We start from the raw sequence: 13,486 nt of genomic DNA on the forward strand, positions 1-13,486 counted from the left end.
AAAATTAAACCACTGTTATGTATACGAGTATAGCCATACGGCGCACAAGTAGTAACCGACTAATTATTACTATTATAACAATGTGCCGGAAATTCCTAGAAGGATACACGTAATGATATATGTATGTCGTGTATTAAAGCATTATAATATTATATGCGTGACTATATATTATAATATTATATGGATATGATTGACATAACACTGAAAATTGGTACGAATGTGTTGAAACGGATAATAATTATGAGCGTCATGGCGTCGTACAAAATAGATCCGCAGCCAATAACAATGATATTACAATATGCTGTATAATATGATATAATATCACACTAATACATAATATGAATACATCATGTTTTTAAAATGTTATATCTGTTTTGCGGTACATAACCTACACGAAGGAGTGGTTATAATATGACGTGCATGCCAGGGGCGTATTCAGCTCTTCTTCCAGGGGGGGGCGAAATTTGAATTCAAATCATAGATTCTTATAAAAAAATTTGTACATAAACGACAGTGTACAGATTATTAATAAATTGGCGGATCAAAATTGTTCGATCGTTTCGCTTGCTTAAACTTCAATAATTGATTTCTACCCACTTTCATAACCCATAACATTAATTATTGTAAACAACATCAACAGTATACCAAAATACCAAATAAAATAACTTGACATAGGACATAGGTACATATAAATATAAAAGCATATTATAATAACCACATAATATAATAATAGTTTTATTAAATATATAATAATTAATAATAAAATAATATTAAATAACAAAATCCAATTTCCTTTTTGTCTTTGAAAATCGTTCAATAACTTTTGATATGTCAATATCAATATTTCTATGTATGTTCATTAAAGCCAAACCTGTCAACCTTTTCTGGGACATTTGGCTTCTCAGCCATGTTTTTAACCTGGTGCAACATATTTCAGAAAGCATTAAGCAATAAGCAAACAGCCAAAAGCCAAAGGAGTTATGATTAATGCAAAGCAAAAAAGGACAAATTTATAAAAATAATCACAGAATTAAATAAATAAATCAATTAAATATCTAAATCAGACTATTTAAGTAAAGTAATACTAAATAGCGGAAATTAAATAAATATGATAGCATTTTTAACTATAGTTAAGTTATGTCATAAATAATAACTAGTAGTAAAAAAAATCTAAACTGATTTTGCTCATACTATATGTATATATTTTGTACTCTTTAGAGTGCATAAATGCATGTATATTTAGTATATTTTAAACCACATAAGTTCTAAGCCCTACTTTTTACCAAAATTATTTTCTTCTAACTTAAAGAAAAGCAAAATATACATGCATACCTCCTTAAAGTAGAGAAGCTGCGTTCTGCTGATGCGATACTTACTGGTAATGTTGCTAATACTACTAAAACCTGTCTAATTGTAGGAAACATGACTGGATGACATTCATCAATAGATTCTAATACATCTTCTGGTATTTTAAGACCTTAAAATAATTTTAAATAAAAAATATGTGATTTTTACCAATCAATATGCAAATTGTATTTAATAAATTAGTATTTACCTTCATTTTTCCTGGAAATCCAATTTGATTTCCATAAATCAACTTCTCCTTTTAAAATGTTAATGTTTATATCCAAAAATATAAAATGTCCAATTACTGTATCAATCATTTTTTTGACATCGAGTGAAGACTTGTTGATTATGTTAGCTGGAATAAATTCAATCAACTGAAAAATAGCTGTTGTTTTTTTATTTAGGAATCTTGATCTCAAGTCTTCTAAAATATTGTCAATTAGGGGAATGTACACAACTCTCCGGTAATATTCCTCTGGTGTATTTGCAGGAGTATTGGCCCTTTTATTTTGAATTTTTGTTAATCTTGGTAACTTGACTTCAATGTCTAAGTCAATCATTTTAGTTTTAGCTTCAAGAAATATTTCACTAAAATATTCTTCAGCATTTAATCTTTTATCTTCTAAATTTTGTACTATACTGGTAATACAGCTGGAAGCAGCACTTACATCTAAATTAACTCCTTGTAACATTTTACTGGCTGGTAGTGTAATACTGAGGATATTTGATAATATATACAATGTTATAATAAATTCACAATTGCACAAACTCAGGAGTAATGAGTTAGCTTTAGATGATGATACTTGATCTGTGAATTGAGATATATGTGTTAGACTTTCTATAATTTCTGACATGTTGGTTTCAAAGTCTATTATACTAGTGTGACGTTCTACCCAACGTGTAACACACAAACTGGTTAATGATGTCTTAGAACTTTTGGAACTTTTAAGGTAATTTTTCAAGATGAAATTCCTTTTGGAAGATAAATGAAAAAATGAAATGGTTTCTTGGAGAATTCCCATAGTATTTCTAACGATTTGGACTTTCGAAGATTTAGAAATTGATAAGTTTAGAGCATGATTAGTGCAAGGGCTGTATATAGCATTTGGACAGCTTTTCTGGACTTCTTGCACAGCTCCTCTTAACACTGATGTCATTACAGAACAACCATCCGTGCCAATTCCTATACAGTTTTTAAGGTTAAGTGACATTTCTTTTAACTCTGATACTACTATATTTCCAAGTACATTTCCTGAAAAAATCAAGGTAAATTAAATTTTTAATTAAAATAATACAATTAAATAAATAATGTATTCACCTGTTAGCTTCGGTTCTTTAGATAAATGGTCATCAATCAATGTATCTGACAAATCATTATTTGGAATGGCAGTCTGGTTTCTATTAAATGTATCATGGCAATTGATAAAACCAACGAAACGTTCATAAATGTTATTTTTCTTATCAATGTACCTTAAAGTTAAACTCATTTGTGATATATGAGACACATCGGTCGTTTCATCAAAGATAATACTGTAAAATTGATTTGTATTTACTTCATCTAATATAAACGACAGTATTTCTTCCTTACAACATTTAATCAGATCTTCTTGGATGATTGGAGAAATATAACTAGCTTTTGAATTAAAATTAAGCAAGTCATTTTTCAATTTTGTATCACCAGACATAACACGGTATTTCAAAAGTTCGCGAAAATTACCTTCATTCTTCACAATAGAATAAGTTGGATCAGTTAAATTTTTAGAGTCTTCATTATCATGAAATATTATTTGTCCTGAGTCACGGTGCCCTCTGAAAGGTATATTTTGGCGTCCCAAAAAAATTATAGTTTCTATTATAGGTTTTAACCGGTTTCTGTTTTCTTGAACTTGTCTTAAACGTTCACTGTTTAGAATATTATTAACCTGCTTATTAGGTGAGTTGTAAGTTTTTAAAAAGTCACTTGATTTTAAAATTGCATCCTGATGGTAATGATTTTGATTATGTTTTTCTAAATATCCATCCTTACCAAGTAATTTTGAATATTGGTTGAGTGGTAATGTTACAAGTTTTTTCAATTCTTCAGTATTTTGTTTTCCACCTTTATTGTGAGTTAAAAAAAGTGTACAATATTTGCAGAAACAGCCAGATTTTGATACAGAATATATTAGCCACGGATATTGGTCAAAATGATTATTTCTTAAAAAACGTTTTTCCTCTTTTCCTTTTTTTTTGTGAATGGAGAATGGATACTCAAAGTTTTTCAGTGGTTTCCAAGGGTTTTCCAACAGTCTACATTTTGTGTGGTCGTCAAGTTTTTTACCAATAAAATTACCAATATCATTATCGAAAACTAAATCTGATGTTATATTATTTTGTTTATTATCATCACAAATTACATTGAGTTGTGGTATTGCTCGTGGTATTGCTGTTTGGGAAACATTTACTGGCTCATTTGAATCACTTACCTCTGTTGACGATATTTTTTTGTTTGGAAAATAATTTAAGAGAGAAGGCTGTTTACGCTTCATAGAATCCATAGTAATAAACTAACCTGCTACAGTGTGGTACTGTCGTCTGTCGTACGTGAACTAAAATAAATTTGATTATAGTATTAAAAAAAAAAAAAATAACATAATCTTGTAAGTTGTAGACGATCACAATTATAATAGCTCCACACTGCCACAGATACAACAACAATAATAATTATTGTATATATCTGTGATTACAGCCAATATATCTATAATCTTTTGACTCTTATCAGTCTTATCTACAGCCATAATTGGTTATAGATGTTTTATTAATTGATAACAGGTTTTTGATAACTATTATCCATTTCCAAAAAAAAAAAAAAAAATATGAAAAAAAAAAATATGCACTGTATTTTTAATTTTTGTAATATAATATTATAATAAAATATGTAAGCACCTATACATGAAACACATTCAACAATGTCCAGGGGGGGGCGATCGCCCCTATCGCCCCCCCCTTGTATACGCCCCTGGTGCATGCGTTGTGTCGAGTTCTCGAAACTAATCTGTTTCATCGAATAATAATAATATTTAACGGTTTTTACGTGGATTGTTTTGTCCGGCGGAAATGCGCAGTCAGAATGAAATGTGCCCGCAACGAAGATCATAGGTATATACTACATAAATTATAGTAGACATGACAAAATTATATATACATAACACGTACAACAGGTACAATGCATATCAACCAAATACGATCGAATCGATCTAGATTCTAGACGGATGGACACAAATATTCGGTTTCGACGTAAAATACGTTATGTCGGACATAAAACATCATAATACTGTTATATTATATTATATTGTACTATTGACCCCAATAGTGCAGCATTATATTATTATTAGTGGTACGGAAATATGACATACAAGTGATGATATTATAAACCTCAGCCGGCTCGAGGGTGTTGAAAATAAGAAAAAAAAAGTATAATACGGGAAAGCTTTTTTTTTGTAAAGTAATCGTTGGCGCGGCATTGAGGAAGTGTTAATAACACACCGGGCCACGGGCCAGGTGGAGGAGACCCCGCCGCGTAATGCCTCGGAGGCTTTTGTATAAAAGTCTAAGCTCACCCCGCGCAACCGCACCGCGCTGCAGCTACTGATGGTACAAGGGGCGCTCACGAAGGGACTATACGTATTAAATATGTGACGACTCGGTGGCGCGCTTTCACCGAACAGCAACGTAATCTTTCAATATGGGCCCGCCGTCATCATTACCACTATACACACACACACACTGCACACGCGCGCACACTCGCACAGGCTGATATGTAGCAGTGCGCCGTTATCGTATTGACACTCTGCGGACGGCTTTACGGCAACGACATGAGTTATATACAGTGTATACGTATTACATACATATTATATATATAAAATACGCGTAACATCTCTTTGTGTGTATGTGTGTGTATAGTCTAATCCTCGAGAAGTCTGTGAAATTGACTCTTCTTTCTCTCTCTATCACTCTCTATACATACATATAGTGAGCAGATTATAACGTGTATTACGACGGCGTAGCACTCGTCGTTGCCGTTGTACTATCGTATACGAGTATAATATATAATATATACAATATATATCATAATATATAATATTATCCGACAATGCTATAGTATAATATATAGTCGCCAATTATTATTATGTGCACATGTATACGTATACGTGCTCAGCGGGCGACGGCTGGTCGCGCAATGTGCGTCGATAATACACCCACGAAAAATATCAAATGCAATATAGGATATATGGGACGAACAAAGGGTTTTATTTTCACCCGATGCTTATGTCGGTAGTCGGTAGATACCTACGTATTTTTGAGACTAGCGTATTTTAAAATCCAATGCTGTTAATTATACATATAACTATATAAGTATTAATATAAATATATTATATAAGTATTATTATGTTTTTAATATCCATATTCAAACGCTGTTATTTACTGACACAATAAAGGATCGTAGTACTATATTCAAATTCTTTATTAATTAGACCCAGACCACTTTTGTAGGAATTAAACGTAATATATTAATTATTATATATAATATATATATATATATATATTGTTTGTATAGATGGACAAAAAAATTACATACGTCATGAGAGGGGGACTTCCTCAGAATTTTCACCAAGAACGTGGCCCTTCCACCTTCCAGCAACTAAGTAGCGTTCCAATACAATGATTATAATAATAATATGTATAGTAGGTGTAGATGACATAATATCTGATATTGAAAAACATCTACACGGAAACCAAAAGGGATATTTTAGTATCTGGGACATTCTCACGTAGGTGTCTTACTTTGCGGAAGAAGAAAAACAATCTTTCTTAACCCTATGTACACACAATTTTTAACATCCGTAGGATGTGTATATGTGACACGGTGACGGCGCCGCTGCGGTTGTCTAAAATATTATTTTATGAGACGTTTGTCTCGCTGCGAAGCACATATGGATCATATGGATGGATGAAAGAATAAAAAAATAAAAAGAATTATTACACAATATATACGCACAGTGATATTTAAATAGATACCTACTTGTAACTGTGGCACATTGCGCGCGCGATGTATATGACATTTTGCCGCTGCTTTTTCTTAGAATATTATATACTATTGAGCCTATATACATTTGGTGGCCGCCCAAACCCTTTTCTTTATCGTAGCAGCAGCATTTTGATTTATGTAAGCTACTTAGGACCTCCCTAGGGACCCTTCCTCCTCGATATAAAATATGCGTACAGCTCTGCAGCGTCAACCGCTTTGATTTGTCTACCGTGTAACCAGCTTTGTCTAAACGGCCCGTGAACGATTTGTCATTTATAATTATTTATGGGCACACATTGCGCATTGCCACTGAAAAACACACACGTCGCTATATCCTCTTCTTTTCGTTATTATACATATTATATTTTATGGCTGCCCGTGATCTACATGTATACGTATAATTATTATTTACGTGTTTTTTTCCTAAGGCCCACCATTATTATCATCGTTATTATTTGTGTACATGCAAGCTATATGTCTATATACTTTGTCGATCGGGTGATCTAGAGTGTATATATATATATAAAGGTATTTACGTCTTTTATATTATTATTATTATATATAGACGACGGAGAGTATGCGTAATGTATAGGTTGGGAATGTAGGAAGGTTAGGGGATAAGTTGATGATGATCCCCGTGCGTACAATGTAATATATATTTTTTACCATAGTCATCGTCGAGAAATAGGTGGTATGCCGAGATAGATATATATATAGCGACTATAGTAGAGGTAGCAGAACGGGGACAAGATAAAGCGTGATATGTATATATGTATTTACCAACGTCGCCACTACCTCCTCACTATCACCACTTTTGCAGCAATATATATATATAAACTATATATCTATATAATATACGCGTTCGACGCACTGTCATTACGCGGGCGGGGCAGTGAGACGCGCCCAAAGGGGGGTGATTAATGTGAAATCCATACCCAGACACTTAACGCCGGTTATGTCAAATCCCTATCGTTCGACGCAAAACTTTCACAGTGGGTATACGACGACTATACGACGTGTATACTTCAAACTTTTCACGCCAAACTTATACCATTCGTACATAATATATATATATATAGGTACCGATCTGCAAGCGTAGGGGTCGGGGCAATAATGAGAGACGGTGGTGGTATATACGTTATATATACATATATATTCAGTGAGAGAAACGCTGAAAAATCGGTAGCCAAAAGAATAAACAGAATGATGGATTGTAAAATTTTTGAACAGCTTTTTTTTCTTTCTTTCTCATTTCGATTTTCGTTTTTCCCAACAACGTCGCCCTTAATAGCTCGTTCTGACATGTTTTTCAAATCGCACATCGCGTCATCGCCGCAAAACATTATAACAAATAAAATACGCACCCTATAGTAAATACATTTATGCATGTATAGTACTATAGTATATTAATATCATACCTTGTGCTATATATATATCTCGATCGTATGGTTTGATTACTAACATTTTTAAAAAATAATAAAAAAACGTATTCTTACAGTAATTATACCATACTATTTATTATACCCGTTAAGTATATAATTATAAATATACTTCTGCTATTGCAATGCACTGTAACAAGCTTATATACAACTACTATACCATAAAATAGTACATAACGACCTGGAACTCTGGTCCTTGGTCCTCCTGAATATATATATATATATATATAATATATGCATACATTATAAACATAGCTATAGTAGCTGTAACGGCTGAGACGCTGTCGTACGGTGCTCGCGTAGGTGATAATAATATTTGTTGTCATCAATCATAACGTTTAAAACGGCGCGTGTGACTTTTTAGAAACAACGTCTCCGTTGTTACACGGGGTTTAATTATCTCGAGCAGGGACCTGCAGCAATGATGGATGAAGTCATTTTTACGCGCTTGCCAAGATAACGTTATATCCGGTCCCATCGCTTGACATATTTATTGTGTTTCGGTGATGTTTTTCGTGACGAGCCGGTTTTCTATCTTTTTTCACTCACGTTCGCCAAACTTCAGTGCTGGGCGGGTCTAGCTATATTATACGAATATTCTTTAACACCGTGTTGTACCATTATAATCGTAACGCAAAATGAGAATATATGTACTTTAATAACAATATTATCGTGTCACCACGTGCAGAGACATGTGTGCGGTGCAAATTAATATATTCGTCATCTGCAAAAAATAAAATTACATTGTGCCGAAAATGCAATGTTATTTTTTTTCTCTCGTAGAATTAATGAAAAAAACCTTTACCCAATACACGACGAGCGCTTTTATTTATTTTCCACAGACGTGGGTGGTTCGGGCGATGAAAACACATTGAGTTGTGTTTTTTTTCTTTCTTTATACATTATCCATATATAATATATATACGTTGTTCGTCGCATTAGTCCCGCTTGAACGGCCTCCTATTTCCTTTTAAATTACATTACAGTTTCGCGTTTGTGCTCGACGACTACGTCGATGGCAAATTATCCGCGAGTTCATTTCATTTTGGAATTTCCAAGTCGTTCACCGCCGTTACCATATGCATACATACAACCTCCGAGGAGTGAGTTTTATTTAGCCTTATTTTCGTGTCGATGAAAAATCACATTCATCTTGATTCCACTCAATATAGGTGTATTAAAAATTGGTTTAAACACTATTGATTTGAAGCATAATATGACAATTAATAGACGGGCTATTTTATGTTAGAATCGTTTGTATGATAGCGTAGTTTACGATCGTTCACGGGGAAAACACTGACAGTGTCTTTTTTCGATTTTCATACAATAGTACCCCTGGGTAAAATAATAGTGATTTTGTAGGGAATATTTTGAGCTACTGCAATCTGTTTTGCACTTGAAAGTTTACAACATTTAACAATATTTATTATATAATATCGTATACCCTTTACACGTATATACAATTTATTTGGTACGTAATAATATCAAAACTATTTTATTATGAGTATAATACACTACACCGACAATATAATTACATATTATGTATGCATCATGTATGTACAATTGGTATTGATCCTCGCTATATCATGGGTGCAGAGCATTTACAATTATCATTATACCTACTATATGGTGGGAGATGGAGGTCTTAGGTCCAAGAAGAAGGAGCTTTGTGCGTGTCGACGAGGATATAATAATATCGTAAACATATAGTGATTGATGAGTGTCCAGCGGCGGCATGTCACGACGGGTATGTTATTGTGACTCGGGTCTCCTCCGGGCTCCTTCTTCAGTAATTAACCATCGCTACTGATAAGCAGTGCGTATCGTAGTGGCGTGCCAAAGCAATAGACCAATATATATACCATAATATACGTCTAATACGGGGTATAATAATATATAGCGGGGTAGTGGAGTGCGCATAACGTCGTTTCTTTTTTTTCTCGCGGGTGCGCTACTTTGTACATACGATGACTTGCAGCACGCGCTCGCCGTTGCCACAGAGATAACAAGAACGGCTCTGATTAATGAACGTTAAATGCGCTTTTAATACGTTCATATATGCGAGTGCCGAGACTGAGGCTGTTTATATCGTATAATATATATATGTGTGTGTATATGCTTTGTTTGTATAGACCTTAACCCCCTTACTCCACACCCGGGTTATTATTCTTCTAGGCAGTCATCTTTTTTCCGGTTCGTTGGATCTTTGTTGTCCGCGTACGTGTAGAGCAGAGAAAAAACAGAAAAATTATCGAATCAGAAAAAAAAAACGCCTCATCGTGTATATATATATTATACATTATATATTATATGATGTAGAATGTAGATACATCATATAAATATATTACCTATATTGTTTGCAATTCGCCGGCTGACAGTATAGTACGTACCTATATATTATTATATATTACGCCACATGCACAGTAAATTAAGCAAATTAAATTCTACTAACAGATTATAACATAACATTGTATTATAATATTATTAGGTTTATGCCTTAAGTTTTAGTTTCACGCTAGCTACGCATCGCCGAGTCACGATAGTGAAAAACAGAGATTATATTGCTAAATTTATAATAATGTTTATGACAAAGACATTCGCAAACAGTACGTATAAAAACGCAATCATTATATAAAAAAAAAGTCGATTTAGCTGGTGATCCAACACAATTTTAGTAAAAAGCTATTTATCATCGAATAATTGAATCTAAACATATATAATTACATGAGTTTCCACAATATCAATATTAGAAAATATTTTATACGGTTAATGCTTATTATTATTTTTATTTTTCAGTTATTATAATATATATAATACGATATAATGACATATTTTTTTTTTTAAATTACATGAAATACTTATCGAAATTTAGGTTTTTCGGTTGATTCGACACAGTCTCGTGGGTTGCCTTGGGGATTTTGATTGACATTTCGGTTTCTGCTCTAATTCATTTCGCCATCACCACAACATAATACGACTGATATAATATACGGTACATGTGACGTCCGCCGTGTGTTTGACATAATTTTTTAACCCATATCGATCGACGCTTATAATATAATATATTATAATTTATAATACATTTATGCAGAAGGGAAATTTCGACTATGTACATTTTAGCGGTCTCATGAGTGCGATTTTGGTGGTTATAAAATATGTGGTTGAATTTACAATAATACGCGAGTGCACGTGCATGTGAGATGTAAAGTGGATATGTATTGTGGGAAAAGAACACAACATTGACCGCTGATGGTGCGGCGTGCTCGTATAGTATAACTAGTTTTCTTTTATTGGCTTAACGGCAACGTTTTGCAATTTAAATATTCATCTACCCACATTCCTATAGTTGTTCATGTTTAAGTACTACATAAAAGCTTATATTATGACATTCAATATTATGTAACTTTCTTGTACGCGTGTTTAATAATATTGATAAATACGCGGCCGATTTATAAACAACGAAACACGACGATATCGCATAATAATCAGATAAAATAAGTACCTACCAACCGTATTTTTCATATTATGATATTATAGTAAACATAATGGATTATTAATTTTTATACACATATTTTTATTGAAAAGTTTCAATTCTTAAATGATTTTCGTCCAACAATACATAGTTATTCCATCTAAATTATTAAATTGTATTTTCTCTATGCTATTCAATGTATATAGATGTTCCTATTACGGGTTTATTTATATTTTTCATGCCACGAATTTGTACGATGTCAGTAATATGTTTAATGTTTAAAATATTATTCAAAGCTTAAATATTTCCATTACCTGGCCATTTCCTATGTTACGTATGAAGTGTTAAAATAATTAATAAGAAAAATGTATTTTCACTTTATAGTTTATCAATTATCTATGTTCTATGATATTATAGAAACGTGATTAACTTTAGTTTTATAAAAACGAATCTATAGTTCACCATTAACAGAAAATGATACAGCATTTTGATTCTACGAGAAGGTAGCTGGCTGATAAGTATATATTGGGTATTTTGATAGATTTTATGATTTACAATTACAATGCTATAAATAGTGTTTACCGTGGGAGGGAAGGGGGACACAGTGGATTGAGTAAGTACTTCGACTAAATTTTCAAAAATATTAAAGTATACCCCTTCGTTTATCGAATTAATAAAGGAAGATTAATAAATAATATTTGTTTACAACGTTAAACTTATGTAATTAATAAAATGTTGTTGAAATTTTCAACATAATTCCCTTAGAGTATCAGCTTAGTTCTTAAAAGTTTTTTGTAATAATTAAAATTTAGGATTAATTTTTGAAACTTTTAGATAATATATATATATTATATTATAAATAACTTTTAAGTAACTTAATGAAAATATGTAAATGTATATTTTGTTATTGATCTATTTAAAAAAATACCAGTATTACTAATTGTCTGCAAGTCTGCAAAAGTCTGCTATCTAGTACCTATATACACGCTTTTGGTTAAAACTTTTAAAGTAATCATAATAATTTATGAAACATATATTACTTTGTGACAGTATAGGGTGCAATGTTGAGGTCTGAGTGCAAAGCTCCCGAAATTTATATTAGGGTATGTCAATTAACTAGAAACGCAAATTTGTTATATGTAAATAGAGTACCTTTATAACTATTTCTTTTTCAAGTTAAACACTGGCATAAATGCTAGCGCCTGGACTCAGACGTTCATGAGTTGCAATAGAATGGATATTGTATGTGCGCACAGTGACATGAACACGCGCGATAGCAAACAAAGACGATGGGGAAATCAATTTCACAACGTTAAGTTTATGTGCATATATGAAAACAAAATATAATGCTCATACAAACTGTTTGCTTTAGTTGACGGTGGAATAGTAAATACGATATAAATCAATTGCTCATAAAACGAACGTGCAAGACAACGAAAATTGCACTGATTTCGTTTTATTATATTACAATATTCGACTCGTCGTTGATTAATTTTCTCTATTGTTTTAAGTATCTTCGATCGCCCTAATGAAACGTGTATGATTATATTAAAATCGAAAACCAGTTTAATATGCTTTAAGTTGACTCGAATCACTGCACGTAGTGAGTCATTTTAAATCGTCAGAATAGAGCTTTTATACATTCTAGATTGATAAAAGATACGCAAACCCGTAAAGTATCTCGTTCGGTCAGAGGATATAATTATTGTATCTTGTTGTTTTAACGACACTCCATAATAATTGCACACGAAATAATATTGTAATAATGCATAGTATATCGCGTCGTACAATGTTGTATATCCAATAAAAATCAACCCTTCCCGTTCACTAAACCCCAAAATATTGTATTCTGTATACCATATACAGAATAATTGTTTAATTATTGCACACTTGGAATTATCTTGGGAGCAATTGTAATGAAAAAAAACACATTTCGAAACGCACATATTCGGTAGGTAAAGAAATATAACGGTGATATGGAGCAACACGTCTTTAAATGCTGTTGTTGGGGATCGACGACAGCAATTCTTTTGTCGTAAGCATTATTATTCGCAATCATTTAAACGACAATGGAGAAGAAAAAGCATTTGCGTAAGTAAACGTCGAGTCGTACAGCGTATAAAAATAATAACAATAAAAATAATAATAATGATAATAGCA

General features: G+C 32.4%; 2 protein-coding genes across 2 annotated transcripts in view; both read right to left on the reverse strand.

Moving 5' to 3' along the window:
* The window catches only part of LOC132931019 (myb-like protein AA), a 162,398-nt gene that overhangs the window by 82,137 nt on the left and 66,775 nt on the right, over positions 1 to 13,486 (reverse strand). The window lies entirely within an intron of this gene.
* LOC132930452 (52 kDa repressor of the inhibitor of the protein kinase-like) lies at positions 720 to 4,137 on the reverse strand. Its single transcript, XM_060996334.1, has 3 exons — positions 2,666 to 4,137; positions 1,556 to 2,599; positions 720 to 1,477 (listed from the first exon to the last, which is right to left on the reverse strand). The coding sequence occupies exons 1-3, from the start codon at positions 3,882 to 3,884 to the stop codon at positions 1,299 to 1,301; spliced, it is 2,442 nt and encodes an 813-aa protein (XP_060852317.1). The 5' UTR covers positions 3,885 to 4,137; the 3' UTR covers positions 720 to 1,298.

This window comes from Rhopalosiphum padi, chromosome 4, assembly GCF_020882245.1.
Source record: "Rhopalosiphum padi isolate XX-2018 chromosome 4, ASM2088224v1, whole genome shotgun sequence".
NCBI classification, from domain to species: Eukaryota; Metazoa; Arthropoda; class Insecta; order Hemiptera; family Aphididae; genus Rhopalosiphum; species Rhopalosiphum padi.

Coding starts and splice junctions, on each gene's coding strand:
- LOC132930452 (XM_060996334.1), bottom strand. CDS start 3,884: ATGGATTCTATGAAGCGTAAACAGCCTTCTCTCTTAAATTATTTTCCA. Junction 2,600..2,665: donor TAAAGAACCGAAGCTAACAG/GTGAATACATTA, acceptor TGATTTTTTCAG/GAAATGTACTTGGAAATATA. Junction 1,478..1,555: donor GATTTCCAGGAAAAATGAAG/GTAAATACTAAT, acceptor AATTATTTTAAG/GTCTTAAAATACCAGAAGAT.